Source organism: Oncorhynchus masou, chromosome 28 (genome assembly GCF_036934945.1).
Source record: "Oncorhynchus masou masou isolate Uvic2021 chromosome 28, UVic_Omas_1.1, whole genome shotgun sequence".
Taxonomy (NCBI): domain Eukaryota; kingdom Metazoa; phylum Chordata; class Actinopteri; order Salmoniformes; family Salmonidae; genus Oncorhynchus; species Oncorhynchus masou.
The window spans coordinates 43,672,862-43,689,015 of record NC_088239.1 but is presented as its reverse complement, the minus strand read 5'-3'; the positions used below and the strand labels follow the sequence as shown (position 1 = coordinate 43,689,015).

The 16,154-nt window shown below is 42.2% G+C and overlaps 1 protein-coding gene across 1 annotated transcript; it reads left to right on the top strand.

The window, feature by feature from the left end:
• Positions 1 to 996: 996 nt before the first annotated feature.
• lhx6a (LIM homeobox 6a) lies at positions 997 to 15,851 on the top strand. Its single transcript, XM_064942112.1, has 9 exons — positions 997 to 1,409; positions 2,187 to 2,261; positions 2,572 to 2,754; positions 4,282 to 4,403; positions 12,173 to 12,393; positions 12,915 to 13,015; positions 13,342 to 13,437; positions 13,592 to 13,766; positions 14,096 to 15,851. Exons 1-9 carry the CDS (start codon positions 1,332 to 1,334, stop codon positions 14,176 to 14,178), a joined length of 1,134 nt encoding a protein of 377 aa, XP_064798184.1. The 5' UTR covers positions 997 to 1,331; the 3' UTR covers positions 14,179 to 15,851.
• The last annotated feature ends 303 nt before the right edge of the window (positions 15,852 to 16,154 follow it).

Sequence of the window (16,154 nt, the reverse complement as noted above, 5' to 3'; positions counted from 1 at the left end):
GGATGATCATCATGAGTCAATGAGACAATCATATTGTCTTCAAGGTCCTAGAAAGACCAAATTTGGGGTGAGAATGAGATGTCATGTTAATTATGTGTCAAATTTTCCATAGATCCTCTTGCAGAATCAAACTTATCCGTTGAGATTTTAATCCGTCAGTAATCGGATATAAGAAACAATCCCATTATAATAGTCAAGGTATCAAATAATAATAATACATTGACATTAGAGGCCTAATAAGAAATTGGACTATAAATAAACGACCTTTATTTTGTGTGTCTCGTTTGATATCTTCACGCCTATAGTCTCGCAAAGTGAAAGAATCCTAAATAATAACGTATAGCATGAATAATTTAACCTTAATAAACCTTTATGGTGCATAATTATGTTGCAATTAAAAAATAAAAACATGATTCGATGAGGCGCTATGTTTCTAATGACTGTCTTCTTTAGAATGACTTTACAAGAAAGATAGCCAGTTAAATCACTTCCGGAGACACTTTGTTTTGTATGATGGTTTGTGTGAGGAATGCAGAAATAATAGGCTAATCTAAATATGCAAAATTAAACACACATTAAAAGGAACTATTCAACACCTAAATAGTTATTTTCAATTCAACCTAAATCATAAAGGATTGACTTGAACCCACATTATCCAACATTATACTTACTTTAATTTGGAAGTAGGTTATTTATTACGACCCATAACAGAAATTGACAAGTGCCAAAACTCCATTATAGCGGTGCTGTGTCAGAAAATTGGTGTCCATGAACCGTACCCTATTCGCAGCCATAATACAACAAGTTTACCCTCCCCCCTCCAATCCTGGAGCGCAACTAAACTTTCACTCCAGACGAATTGCGCTTAGAGAGACGGTACCCTAACCTGCTCTCACTCGTGTCTCGCGTTCTTGCAGATCTCGAGAAAACCTGCCAACCCATCTACTTCCTGTAGTCAGCAATTCCATCCCTAACAGAGGAAAAAAAGGGAAGGAAGCATTTTCTAAGTGTTCTAAATAAGGCGTTCTGAAGAGCAACCTCCACTTGGTCGTCCGTCTGCAACACCCACGAGCTTCATCGTATAGATGCCATAACTGTTTCTCATGTTTTATATCGCATGTGTGCTAGGAGGCCGTTGCATCGATCGTGGGTAGAAGTAAAAACACGCCGTGGGTTCAAAACAAGAAGTGTAATTAACCCTGCAAATCCATGGCACGGAGAATACAATAGATGCGCATATTTTCTTTCATGAAAGTGAAATCAGTTCAAACTCCGAGCTTGGGAAGGGAAGGGAACTCGACTTACGTTCTATCAGAATCCCAAGTGCGTTCATGTATTGGAAAAATGAGGTTTTGGCCCCTCTACCAGAGGGAAATAAGTTTTTATCCGAAGGAATTCCGGCAAAACAGGTAATGTGAAGAAAACAATAGCCTACAATAATAGCCTATGCGTAAAATATATGCGTAAAAATCATTTGGATATGAAAGATTGCTTTCTGGTTTAGCATGCATGTCTAAGATACCCACATAGTATTGATTGATACCATTGTATAGACTACACTAGGATCTTACTTGTAATCTATCTGCTGTCATCATGTTGCTTTCTTAACTGCAACTGTTTTTATGTGTCTTAAATTGATATCATAAGAATCACTGGTTGTGTACAAAGATCAGCTGCGCCTCGCGCCATGAAGAGACAAGCGCGTCTATTATGGAGTGTGATTCGCAGTCCACCCTCTTCAACATGCCAATTCGCCAGAGAAGAATTAGATTTTAATTAGTGCCATTAAAAATCAAATTTGCCATTCTTTGGGTGGCCCGTTGCCTTTTCTGATTGACAGTTGAAATTGACACTCCGGGTCTCCTCTTATCGTGCGCATTTCAAGCTATTTGTAATTGCAGGTAGTTTTTTTTCGGTTCCCTGGATTGCGAGGAAAACACGATTACTTTAAGAGCCATGGGTTAAGTGCAGAGAAAAAAATCAATCCAAATTGAAATAGCTTCATTAAAACGGAAGCTTTTGTTGCAGGGCCCTAAATACTCCACAACAGTTCAAATCGGGAGTTATTGTTTGAACGCTTTATATAGCTTCAGGGCTGCAATGTCTCTCAATGATTTCATGGCTGGAGATGGATAGTACGTTAGCCGCGAGTTGACTTCGACTTGCCGTTGAATCTTGTCTTGTAGGTGATTTCTCCAGAAACGCCGCAGAGTACACCGGGTGCCTCGCGCTGCGTGGAAGCCAAATACACACACGTCATGGTGAGAAGTTATGTAAACGTTTTAATGCATTATTTGCAATGTGTGCATTGCTGTTTATTATTATAGCATCTGAAGCTTAAATGATTGCCATGCGTAAAATGTAATGTTATTGCTATTAGTTGTCTATTGCCTGTCAAGTATTTATGCAACATATATGGTGACGCTGATAGCGAGCCTGAATATGCTTTTCTATGCTAAAAGCATGACTTCGGTCATGAAGTAGCCTATAGGCTGTAATATGTCAAATATTTTGGTCCAGATGCGCTTAAAATGTATCCCTGTCCTTATTCTTGACTTGTTTCTCGTGCAGTCTCACTCGGACGGAGAATCGCACCGATCGAACATGGAGAGGGAGGACACGCGCTCCTCCCCGAGTCCCCCCTCTACCCCGTATATCTGCTCGCCTATCTCCACCGCCTCCTCGGTGGCGTCCACCGGGAAGAACGTGTGCGCGAGCTGTGGTTTGGAGATCCTGGACAGATACCTACTCAAGGTGCGAGTACGCGCGTTATTGGTCATGAAAAGGCTAAAGCATAGGATTTATGTTTTTGCGAATGTAAAACAAATATGGAAAATCCCTTTGACTTGTTTTAGTTTTTACAACTTTACTAACATGTTTGATGTATTTAGCCCAAGCTACATCCACGTTGACTTCATTATCTTCCTTAAATATGAAAACGAATATAAATGAAATCATGCTCCGAATTATGAAACCCTGAAATAATTTAGTAGGCTAAAGTGTTGATATTCTGAAGCTCCATTGTTTTGAACATACTATTTTATTTCTAAAACAAAAGAAAGGACAGTAGCCTGGATAGGCCAGGGTCATACATCGTGTTATGTTTTTTCTGTCTTTCAAATTCACATCAAGAACAACGCCCAGCCTCGCTCTGCGTGCTCCGGAGTATAAAAACAACTGTCTGGGAGTGTTTTTCAGAGTTGCAGGAAGTGTGTGTTACTTAAATCTAAGGGGATCATTATTCCGCTATCTGTGCTCCATTTCTTTTAAGTCTTTATATGGAAGCGATACATGTGGAAACTATTTTATCAGGAAGTGATGCATGTTCATTTTAAATGCATAGCTATATTCATTTTTGAAATCGATTCTTTATAGGCTATTTATCTTTAAATGGTTTGAAAATTTTGCTTCTATAAAAAAAAACAAATCCACTCATAGAACAGACCCAATGGTCCACTCCACCAAAGCTCGCTGTATATATATATTGTGTTTAATAATCTATATGCCTAATGATGCAAGGACATACCCCTTTATTTTGCACATGGCACTTTTTATTATATGGAGAACGAAGTAATAATAGAATATTTGTGTATATCTTCATGTTGACATTTTATTAGTTTCCTTTACTTGGTAGTCTGGACCTACGTTACACGGGCAAACATCGAGAAGAACAAAACAATTATAAGATATATTAATTACATTGACATTACATTTGAATTATTCTTCAACGAACTGTACGGTTTAGGAATCATTTTAACATTAAAGGCAATAATAAAAATCAAACAATATTCAAACCTTTTGCCTGGTCTGCGTATGTATGCACAATTGATGAGTGAATATACAGTCTAGCTGACGTCAAATGGCCCAATGGCCATACGTGTTGTATACATTTTCTTTTACGTGCGCAATCAAATTGAAAGTTACCGGATAGAGGGAAACATATTTATTATAAAAGTCATACTGTTTTTGTAGCTCCACCAAAATATCAACTAAGTCATGGGTGTTTTTTTTATTGGAACAAAATCAATTGCAAAGTGCATAATAGCCTACATGAATTATGCTATTTTTACAGTTGTTTATTTTGTTGTTATTATTTGACATGTTCATTAATTTAAATCGTTTAGCCTAGGCTACTATTTGAGCAATAATGTAATTTGAACGATTCAATTTGATTTCACATAGGCTACATACAGACATATTGTTATAATTATTATTAATATGATGACGATGATGATTATTATTATTATTTAAGCTTTTTTTTACCACTGTTTTGTTTTGCAGGTAAATAACTTGATCTGGCACGTGAGGTGTCTGGAGTGTTCTGTCTGCCGGACGTCGTTACGTCAACACAACAGCTGTTACATCAAAAACAAAGAGATCTTCTGTAAAATGGATTATTTCAGGTAGGGTAAGTTTTTGACTTTGTTTTCAAAATATTATTATATTATATTATATTAAATATTATGCTTCCGCCTGCCGCCTGCCGTACGAAAACCTGCCTCTCCTTTGGGTAACAGTGGACATGCGCATAATTGTATGAGTCGGTGTTTAAAAAGGTATTCAAAAGCTTATAAGCAAAATAAGGGTATGAGATAACTAACTTTTTATGAATCCCATTGTTGAGGCTACATCGTCGGCCTAAATATTGAGATGTAGTAAAATAAATGTAATTGTGCTGGTATAGGCTTTTGTTATGGGGCGTGCAGTGAGACGTGTTTTGCAGGATTTATAAATTGCTGGGATATTATACGCGCATTTAATGATGAAGATGACATCAGTTGGGCGGCAGGTAGCCTAGTGGTTAGAGCGTTGGGCTAGTAACCGGTTGCTAGATCAAATCCCTAGGCAAAGGTTGCTAGATCCCTGAGCTGACAAGGTGAAAATCTGTTGTTCTGCCCCTGAACAAGACACTGTTCCTAGGCCGTCATTGTAAATAATAATTTGTTCTTAACTGACTTGGCTAGTTAAATAAAATGTTAAAAAGCGCATAACACTGGGCGATATCCATGCTTCTTTGCTTTGCAGTTTTGAATAACAAATGTATTAAATAATCTAAAAAAATTATAGTAACAATAAACGATTGCAAAAGCCCTGGGCCACTGGGCCTTATAACAACAACGCCAACACCACATCAGTAATAATGATTTTACGACATACAACACGAGTTAATTTGTACAGGTTTACACTTTTTAAATTATCGTCCATGGATCGTCAGCTCAGCTTGTCTCTTGATTAAAAAAACAGAGAGCGATCAACTAATAACAATCTGATTATATAATCGCATACACATTTAGCAGGTGTTATTGGGGGGGGGGGGGGGGGGGGATCGCGAAATGCTTGTATGATACTGTAGTATACAATCTGTTATTCTATTCTTATCTAAACTGCTATTCTATTGTATATTAATCTAATACATACCAAAAAATGTATGAGTTATGACCAAGTATAAATCAAGACTAATCTCTGGACTGATTTTGTGAGATTGTCTAACAGAAATCTAATCAAAATCAAATGTTATTGGTGACATGCGCTGAACACAACAGGTGTAGACATGAAGACATGAGAAGATATTCACAGTAACACTTACTGATAACTAATTCTAATCAGTACTACCCCCAAGACTACAATTTGTTGGGCTATTATCATATAGCATGTTGTTACACACTATTTCTACAGTTCCTGAACACAATAACACAATAACACCATTCATCATTGCTTGCAATGCTATTATATTTGTTGATGGTTTCATACTCTTCCACATTATTTAACAGACACAAAATATACATCAAACATAATTGCTTTCAATGCTGCCAATGCTGTTATATTTTCTATAATATTCTATATTTATATATATTTATATTTCACCAGCTCCATTCATATAACACATTTGACAGAATATTTACAAATACCTGTAAATACATACATACGCACGCGCGGGCACCCACCCACCCACGCACGCACACACTACACACACTGCAGTGTAAGAATAACACTCCGCAGCTAAAGCTGAACTGTGAAGTCTCATGCAGCATGCGCGTCTCCAGTGTGTCATGATTGCAGAGCACTCAACACAGAGCCTGAATGCAAGCTCTCAATTGGCCAGGCCTCCTCTCCTCCGCATCCATTTCCAGTCAATGTGAAGTGACTGGCCCTTTAAAGTCGACACTGTGTTTTAGGAGCCGCTGCCTCAGAAGGTTTGTTTTCTGTGTTAGGCTAATAATCTGAAGTGATGCTTCACAAGATGTTTCATCTAAAGCCCTTCACAGAGAGACCCGGTCCCTGTGTAGCACAGTGGATCTATTGAGATAGGAACATCGGCACTCGTGTCCACGCAATGCGGGCGTGGAGTGTACTTATCAGATCAGCATCAAGGCTTAGACTACAGAACTAAAAGAAGTCAATGTCAACCAAGAATGTATTACTTGACTTTAGTAATAGATGAACACCATCAGAGATACATGCAGGGAGTGTAAACGTGGTATATATATTTTTTTGTTGTAAATATGATGATTATGTAATATGTTTACAAGAGAAAATGATCGTTACTGAGCTACTATGATTGCAAAGCTCAAATGAGCCATGAGATGGTCTTTCATAATGCAGGATAAATGTGAAACACTATCTGACTATAGCTTCTTATTTAATAGCTAGAGGTAATGTTCCTCTGAGTTAAAATACTAAAAACTGTATACATCCTGAGATTATCACATAGAGTTTGTCATTAATAACTAATTATATTGAACTCTTTTGGCTCAGAATTGTTATATTGTCCCATTCATAATAAACTGTAGAGGACATTGCTTTACAGCTGAGCAAGGCCATTTATTTAAAAAGGAGATAATTGCAGAATAATATTGCCTGTCATTTAATTTACTGGCCGATGGGTTGAAATATTCTAATTTACATATTGGTTGATATCTATGGAAGGTTTTCCAGATGATCGAAACATGTCGGACATTCATCTGGTAAAGTTTAATATGGTAAGCCATACACAGACAGTCTGACCATCTGTTGTAGGAAAGAGGAGTCCACCATACGCCCCACAATACAATGCGCAGAACCTCCAGCACTTCTCCTTCATAACGAGTGTCCACTCACATGAGATGTGGGTCGTGTAGTGTTATGGTGTTCAAAAAGATATTCAAAAACTTGAACAAAAAAAAAGCGTTGGAACTTAACGGTTGCCACGTTTTAAAAAATCCCATTATTGTAAGAAATTACGCCCATCTGCTGTTGGAAAGAGGAGTGCAACACTGAGCACAATGCAACCCACAGAACCTCCAGTGTTTCTCCTTCATCATTTCCCCCAAACATTCTAAACTGCTCGTTTCTAGTTTTATTTATTTCATTCGGGAATAATTCCACATCTTAAAGACACATTGTTTTCCTGGTGAAGGACGCAATATTATGTGCCAAACGGCACCAAATCCCCTAAATAGTGCACTGACTAGAGCCCCATGGGCCCTGGTCAAAAGTAGTGCACTGTAGAGAATAGGGTTACATTTAAGACGCTGCCACAAGAGTATGGTGGCATGTTGGGAACATAACTAGAGGCAGAATGTGATTGACTGTCTAACGTATTACTGTGGACATAGTGAAAGGGCTTTAATGGTTCCAAGCTTGAGAGGGAGCTTGGCACTAGAGAGGGAGCCTGGGAACGGTTTATCCCGACAGTCAGTGGGCACAGCGGCATCTCTGTATGTGTGTGTGCGTGCATGCTTGTGTGTGCATGTGTGTGAAAAGTTTCGCACCCCAGGCAAAGTCATAGTCAGTGGGCACGGTGGCATCTCCCTGCTCGGGCTCCAATCCCTCAGTGGATGGCAACAGGTCCTGTAGAAAGAGAGGTGCGTGTGTGTGTGCAGGTGCGTGTGGTTGTGCCAGAGAGGTGAAGGGGTGGTGTGATGTGTGTGTGTGTGGGGGGGGGGTTCTGATGGTAACCTAATACAGAGCCACTGGTCTGAGGTTTATAATCACCAGCAATTAAAGCCCCAAGCCCAGCACCCAGTGTTGTCCGGGTCAACGTGTTTCTGAATGTGATTCCTGACACACACGCAGGAACACACACGCATTCACGTGCATTCACTATACATCACACACACACGCACGTACACACGCATGCACACGCACACACACGCACACACACACGCACACACACACACACACACACACACACACACACACACACACACACACACACACACACACACACACACACACACACACACACACACACACACACACACACACACACACACACACACACACACACACACACACACAGGGATCACTATGTCTCTGAGCCTCCTGTTCCAAAAGGTGCTTAGGAAAATCTTTCTGTCCACAACGGGTGTGTTGTGTGTGTCCATCAGTCTGCGAGCACGTGTGTGTGTGTGCCTGCCATGGGAACCTGCTTATGTAAAACTGACTGTGCCTACTTCCACACAAAGACCAGCCGTCAGTCATTAAGTGTTTTACAAAATGGAAATAGTGTATGCATTCTGCTACACAATAATGTTATATGTGACCCATATCAGCATAAGGCTCCCTTGGCCCTGTCCCCATTTACCCTGAAACCCCAAATACTTCTATTCCCTCCAGTGGGGGGCAGCAATTAAAATAAAACATGGAGGATTTTGTATTGTGAAATGGACATGGTTGGAAGCCATAGTGATGAATGATGGGGCATTGTTGTGGTTGGGACCAGAAGCATCCCCATATGCGGAGTTCGTTTGTTTACAACCATCTTAACCAGTGACTGGTCAGGTGTGTACAAAACCGTCAAACTGAATTTATTGCTCTGCTGCAGAGAGGGTTCGATTGAAACCTCTCTCTCCCTTTTCCACTGTGCAGCTTGACATTCCACCTCAGTGGTGTTTCAACACCAGTGTACTTGCTAGGCCTGTAGGAAGGGTTAGACTGCTGTGAGTTCTGAGGACCAGACAGAGCTGGGCGTCACTCATTCCTCATTCTGGCTCTGGAGAGAAAAACAAGGAGATATTTCTCATTTGTGTCAGTCTCTCATCTGGCTCTGGACTGACAGCTGTTGTAATGGGGCGTAATAGCAGGAAATCAGAGTGGGTTTACTCTGCCTAAAGGGGGGTGGTGGAGGAGCAGGGGCAGAGGGGTAGAGGGGCATGGGACAGAGCAGACGCTGTAGTAACTAAAGCCCCTCTGTCAGCCAGGCCCCGAAACAGAAACACAGCGAGCCGTGAGCTGCCGTGAGCCGCAGGCCACACAGGAAGTTGCAAAGCACCGCCAATCAGGGGCACCCTGGGATGCTGACACGGTAACCTGAGTGGCCGTCCTCGCCGCTGCGTTGGGGTTGGGGCGGTCAGCGGTGCTAGGGAACGGAAGGTGTGTGCGTGGGGGGGGGGGGGGTGTAGCCTATCCAGCCGTCCTCATCAACCCGCCCCGCTGCCAGCCTGCTTCCCGCCAGGCACTGATGAGGTCTCCGTAGAAACTGAGAGGAGCATGCCGTGAGTGAAACCAGACCTGGTAGAGGCAAAAGAGACTTGAGATGTCAGATTGTCTGACAGGAGAAGTCAGGAAGGTAAACAGCCACACTGAGGCTTAGGACATCAGGATGTGTCTGTCCTTTACTGATTTCGGAGGAAATTAGGTGTTTTTACCTGGTAGGAAAATAGGGTAAGTATCCTGTTTGGATAAGAAAATATGCCTATATCTCATACAATGGTAATTTTGGTCTTCATAAGGAATGCATGTTGGAATGCTTTCATAATAGTGCCTGCGGAAGAAAATGTACACGGACATTTCAATAAGAAATTTGCCCATCTTCAGTACTACGTTCAAGCTCAATAATCTTGGGGATGAATATACTTCTCTTCGGCTGTAGGTAGATGAATGTGGAGCTGAGCGGAGCAGAGAGGAGGGCTGGAGGAAAGCCCTGTGGAGAGAATGTTTCTCCTGAAGGTGATAGGGGATTGGCATGCACCCAGAATAAACACCAGCTTTTTGATACAAAGGCATAATTAACTACAAAGCTAGTGAAGATGAAGAAAGATGATGATATGCACACACATGCGTGCATGCCGTGCAAAATAACACTCAGACACACACACACACACACACACACACTTCTGTGTTGTGTCGTAGAGTCTTGAGGCAGACAAGCTGTCATGGTAGATTACGGTTCCGTTCCACAACATTTCTTTCTGAACTGTCCTCCACAATGCATCATTAATCAACACACGGTATTCTCAGTAAAGAGGGCCATAGATAGTCGGGTTTAAAGTACACAATAAACTCTGGAATGGTTTCACAAAGTCTGAATAGGCTTTTATTGTGAGCGGTGTGTATTCTCGCATAATGACGTGTATGCTGTGCCTCCGGTCCTTACCCTCATCATTCAGTAGTCCTATCTATGAACTCAAATGGATGTAGCTGGAACAGAGCATTTTGGGTGATCGGGCCAGGGAAGGAGAGGTGTGTATGTGTGTATATTGTAGTACTGTGTGTGTGTGTGTGTGTGTGTGTGTGTGTGTACTGTGGTACCTTTTCCCAGGGAAGAGGCTGAGACATCCAGCCAGCCAGGTCTGTACAGTCAGTCTCAGACCTGTCTTAGTACGTTGTTGTGTCATATCTTTGTGGACGTTTCCCAGAGTGCTTCTCTTTCAGCACTAGAGTCAGTGGAGCGTGGAAGCCAAGCACATAAGAACTCCGTCTCAACCTCATGGCGTCATTCTGGAACTGGGATATCCCAAATGGCACCCTATTCCCTATATAGTGCACTACTTTTGACCAGAACCTACAGGTCCACTGTGTAGGAAATAGGGACGCAATTTGGGACGCCTGGCATTGAGCCGGGGAGATGCTGCCTTCTACCAAATCAGTCTGCTGCTCCCTGCCTGGTCGGCTATGATTGGTGATTGGCTTCCACAGCCCTTTATACTTGGCCCTTCACCCCTCATCTCTAGCCCTTTGGGGTTGTTACCATGCTTATGTCACTGTGTTTATGTGAGAGATCTCTGAGCTCTGGAGACGGGGGTCGTTTCCTCTTAGTAGACTGACTCGACTCTCCTTGTCATGCACGCATGAACGCAAGCGCGAACACACCCACAGATGGTCAGGCTAGGGGCCATCTGCAGACCATTAGTACAGCCTTTCTCTGTCCGTCCACATCGGCCCCGCCCTGCCCCTGAAACACTGACTGGGTCAACCCAAATGTCTGGATCTAAACAGGCTGGACATGTCCAGTTCAAACAAACTAACACCTGATCTCTCAAAAGCCTCTTTTATGAAGGTTATGACAAGGCCAGTCAGGCAGTCAGAAACGATCAACTAAATGTAGTACTTCGTTGATAGTACTTTAGTTTGTCATATGTGCCCCTCGTTGCATATACTTACGTGGCTAACAGCTGTGATATTGGTGTACAACATCAAATTGGCTAAATATTCTTCATGTCAAAATCATGACGGTAGGAACATTTACTTTGGCAAAAATGGAGCCCGGATAGCGAGGCCAAGAAATGCAGTGAACCTATTAGTTTGAAATTAAATAATTCTCCACTTCCATTCAACTCATAATGTAAACTGATGGACTGAACAAGCAAAAAACAAATTCTGCAATATTGACAGACCTTTTTTTGTTTTTCAAGTGATCTACAGTAGGCTATCTATTAAAAAAATACATCAGCATGATTCTCTCTGTCTTTCTCTCTCTTCTCTCTTGCCCTCTCTTAAAATCAGACCTGAACATGTAATCAGCCAGGCTCTGCTTCACATCTGTAATGTTAGTGCCCTCAGAAGAGCTGATTTGGTTCAGTGTGGAACAAGTGTTGAAAGTAAAAAAAAAAGTTTAAGGTTGATATATGGAAGAGGTCATTTATTGAATTATTTGCAAATCATTGGAAGGTGGGGATACCTGATTTATTAAAGGTCCAGTCCGAATGTCCGAATGTCGCTTTTCACATTGTGCATCCATTTAAATTCATGGATTTGACTAGTTCAATTCAGCTATAAACACGGTCATATTCTGTACATAAAGTTGACATAACAACAAGTCTGGTTATAGACCGTTTTGTTTTTAAATGACGTTTTTTTGTTGTCCTCCTCTATAGCAGAATATTGATGCCACAGCTCTCTCTCGCTCCCTCTGTCTCTCCTCTCTCTCTCTCTCTCTCTCTCTCTCTCTCTCTCTCTCTCTCACACACAGTAAGTTCGGTACAAAGTGTGCCCGGTGCGGCCGCCAGATCTACGCCAGCGACTGGGTGCGTCGAGCCAGGGGCAACGCCTACCACCTGGCGTGCTTCGCCTGCTTCTCCTGCAAGAGGCAGCTGTCCACGGGGGAGGAGTTTGGCCTGGTGGAGGACAAGGTGCTCTGCAGGATCCACTACGACACCATGGTGGAGAACCTCAAACGGGCTGCTGAGAGCGGTGAGTCACTGGGCTCTCTCGAACCTGCTCTGAGTGTGAGTTCACTGGTCTAGGGCGTCCTATCTCAGTGTTCTCTCTAGAACCTGCTCTCTAAAGTTGCTGTCAAAACGATAACCTACTTACTGTATGTGTACACTTTTATATAGTATACAGCTCCGCAACACTGTAGGATACACTACGCTACTAAAAAAAGGTGTTATCTAGAACCTAAAAGGGTTCTTCAGCTGTCCCCATAGGATAACCCTTTGTTGAACCCTTTTTGGTTCCAGGTAGAACCCTTTTGTGTTCCATGTAGAATCCTTTACACAAAGAGTTCTACATGGAACCCAAAATAATTTTACCTGGAACCCAAAAGGTTTCTCCTGTGGGAACATAACACTGTAATGTAACTGTGGGGATAACAATTCTCACTGGGAAAACTCTAAATGTAGCTTTTTCCCCTCTCTCTTTTTTTTCTGTCTTTTCTCATTCTTCCCTATCCTCCCTTTCTTTCCCCCTGTCTCTGTGCCCTGGTGTCTCAGGCAGCGGCATCACTCTGGAGGGGGCAGTGCCGTCAGAGCAGGACAGCCAACCCAAGCCTGCCAAGAGAGCACGCACCTCCTTCACCGCTGAGCAGCTGCAGGTGAGTCACAGAGGAGGGAACCACATGTTCCTGTCTTCTCATTTTCTATTTCCAATAATAGGTCAATAACAAATTCTAATTATTTTACAAATTAGCTGGGGAATATGATTTCTCTGTCTTAGTGACTTTCTAAAGGTCGTCGTTGGCAACATTGTCCGATGTGGTTTGGTGTCTCGTTCATTTCAATGGGCTCCTTGTCGTTTTGCTCTGCGGTGGTGTTACATTGTCATTTCTGGACGCTGATACTCCGCTATTTGCTGATATACAGCCAAAATAGCTGAGACAGTGAGGTCATATATTTCGAATAACTTATGTACAATTCCCAGGTGATGCAGGCTCAGTTTGCGCAGGACAACAACCCCGATGCACAGACCCTGCAGAAGTTGGCGGACATGACGGGTCTCAGCAGGAGAGTCATACAGGTGAGGGTCCGTTCACGCCGTCTCAAAGCAATAATGTAAATAAGTTGTAAGTTGCTTTGGAGTGTATGCTAAGTGTCACATGACTCATGGTGGTAAAAACAATGAGAATATAGCGACATGTCATATGACAGCTGGTAACATTGCATTTTCATAGGTTTGGTTTCAAAACTGCAGAGCAAGACACAAAAAGCATACCCCCCAGCACAGCGGACCCTCGCAAGGCCACCCCCAGTCCCGGATGCCCCCTTCGCTGCCCGACGACCTGCATTACTCCCCCTTTGGCAGTCCTGAGAGGGCGCGTATGGTGGCCCTGCACGGATACATCGACAGTGAGTGTTACGTTGGTTCGTCTCTTCACCACATCCTCACAAAGCCCTCTACTCTGCTTCACCAACTCCCTTTTCAGTACTTTCCTCCTTACGTCTCATCTCCGAGGAAATAAAGGAAGAAGGATAGAGGTATGAAGAGCGATAAAGAGGAGGGATTTGTCCTTGTCTACTCAGTAGTGGCTGTGTTTCGCTGTGTCAATAGTTCACGTTTTCTAACAATAAAGCAAATTGTACTGTGCTTGAGTATGTTCCCTTACCGCTCCCCCATCTTGATACTGTGCTGAACTGAGTTATAATATTTCACGTGTCCCTCTCTTCTGTTCCACCAGGCCACCCATTCTCCGTTCTAACGACGCAGAGCCTGAACCCCCATCAAGCCATGTCGCTGCCCCAGCTACCCCTCAGCCGCTAACTAATGTACGCTGCCGCTGCCACCCCCCCCCCCCCCCCCCTGACTTCTGACCCTTGAATCCTGACCTCCCATCAGCAAGATGACTTAAGGAGAGGATCAAGATTTGAGAAGCTCTCTACTCTTGACCTCTCACCCTTAACCACTCGGACGGAGAGCGAAAGAGAGAGACTCTGCCTCATCGACTCTTTTCCCACGAACAGGATTATGATTATACAGCCAGTCTGACTGTTGTCATGGAGGATGTGAGCCCTTCCTTTTGCTCACTGGGACTTATTCAAGGCCAAGACACATTGAACCAGACTATGAGCTCCTTGTGCAGAGCTGGACTGAAAGGACTCCTCTCTCCATCCTCCGATGGGGATGACGGGACCAGGCTAACAGGAATACAGCTTCATGTGCGCTGTCAAATTTCTGAAGATTTACCTATGAGGGGGAAAAAAAACGGCAAGGGACTGGACTTGTGAGCTTTACAGAGGACACGGAGGTAAGAAACCTCCCTCCTTTCTCTCTATGATGATACCATGAAGGAATGCGAAATAAATGAGTTTTGTTGTGGAATCTGCTTCGAACTTAAAATTAGTACGATTTTTTTTTTTTTTAAGTCACAGCTGTTAGTATTGGTATTATTTGAGATCATGTGGTAATCAGCTCTTCGTTAATACACTGTCATCAGCAGCCTTCTGTACAGGATATAAGCCTCAGATGAGGGTAGATTGTGTGCCTTATCTTATCCATGATAAGCAAACAGAACGACCCTAATACGGTTGTTTTGAATTATGACTCATTTCCAGGCAGCTGAGGTAAAACACCACAATTCACAGAGAAAACGAAAAACTCAAATTTATTAGGATGATTTAAAAAAATAGTGGCAAGGTGTAACTTTACATTTTTACTGTTTTTTTTAGGGGGGGTGATTTTAATTTTCACCATATCCTCATGTGCAAAGATAAATATAAATGTATTATTATAATATGGATATGGATATTTCAATCATTTGACGCTCCAAATTATAAAATTAGGATTTACAGTAACAGCCTTGTGAGGCGTTTGGCATTGACATAACTCTGTTAAATGTTGAACAATCAAATTTGAGTATGAGAGAAAGAGAGGGAGGTCTGAAATGTGTCACCCGATAACCTTCCTCCACTTGTAAAGAAGGACTAAAAGACGATACATGTCACATTACATGTAATCCCTACCCTTTTTCTAACCAGGTGTACTGTCACTAAATTATCATTTATGTCTGTGCAGGACCCATGTCAAGTCAGTGTTTTTGTTGCTGTCTTCTACAATTAGTCCAGCCTGTGTGCTTCACTTCTATGGGGTGAAACGGAGATGTGGTACAGCGGATTGGGGATATGATGTGTATATAGACGTTTGTTAGCTGGTCAGCCTGGGGAGAAGGAGATTGTGTGAAACTGTAACTTTTGTGTCTTGGCTGTGGAGTGGAGTCAGTGAGAAATAGGATCCTGTGTTTACAAAGGGACTAAGGGAGACAAGACCTCAATGTTCTCGTATTTATTGAGACAATAGCCTGTAAGCACTTTTTTTCCCCGGAAATTGTCAACTTTGTCTTGTTTTATTAAAAAGAAAAATGAAATCGAAGGTTTATTTGATTGACTGTGCATCACATAAATGTTTTGTGTACTAAATGCAATAAAATGGACTTTAAAATGTGACATTTGTGTTTTATTTTGACAAACAATTTGATGGAAGAAGCCCTTTTGAGCCCCTAATCCCAAACAATCCACTAGCAAGGATGCACAATCCACACACACTGGAGCCAATTTAGAAATAGATCTGTGGAAATCAGTGGTTGGTATCAAGTGATCCCGAGGGGCTGGACAACTGATCTCTGTATGCTTGCTATGTATTATGCTACTCATGGTACATATGTATATACAGGGCACTCAGAAAGCATTCAGACTCCTCGACTTCTTTCACATTTTGTTACATTACAGCCTTATTCTAAAATG

Bases quoted from the DNA above. Each gene is read 5' to 3' on its own strand.
- lhx6a (XM_064942112.1), top strand. From the start codon at position 1,332: ATGTATTGGAAAAATGAGGTTTTGGCCCCTCTACCAGAGGGAAATAAG. The intron at 2,755-4,281 runs GTGCGAGTACGC...TTTGTTTTGCAG, and splicing joins TGGACAGATACCTACTCAAG to GTAAATAACTTGATCTGGCA. The intron at 13,016-13,341 runs GTGAGTCACAGA...TACAATTCCCAG, and splicing joins TCACCGCTGAGCAGCTGCAG to GTGATGCAGGCTCAGTTTGC.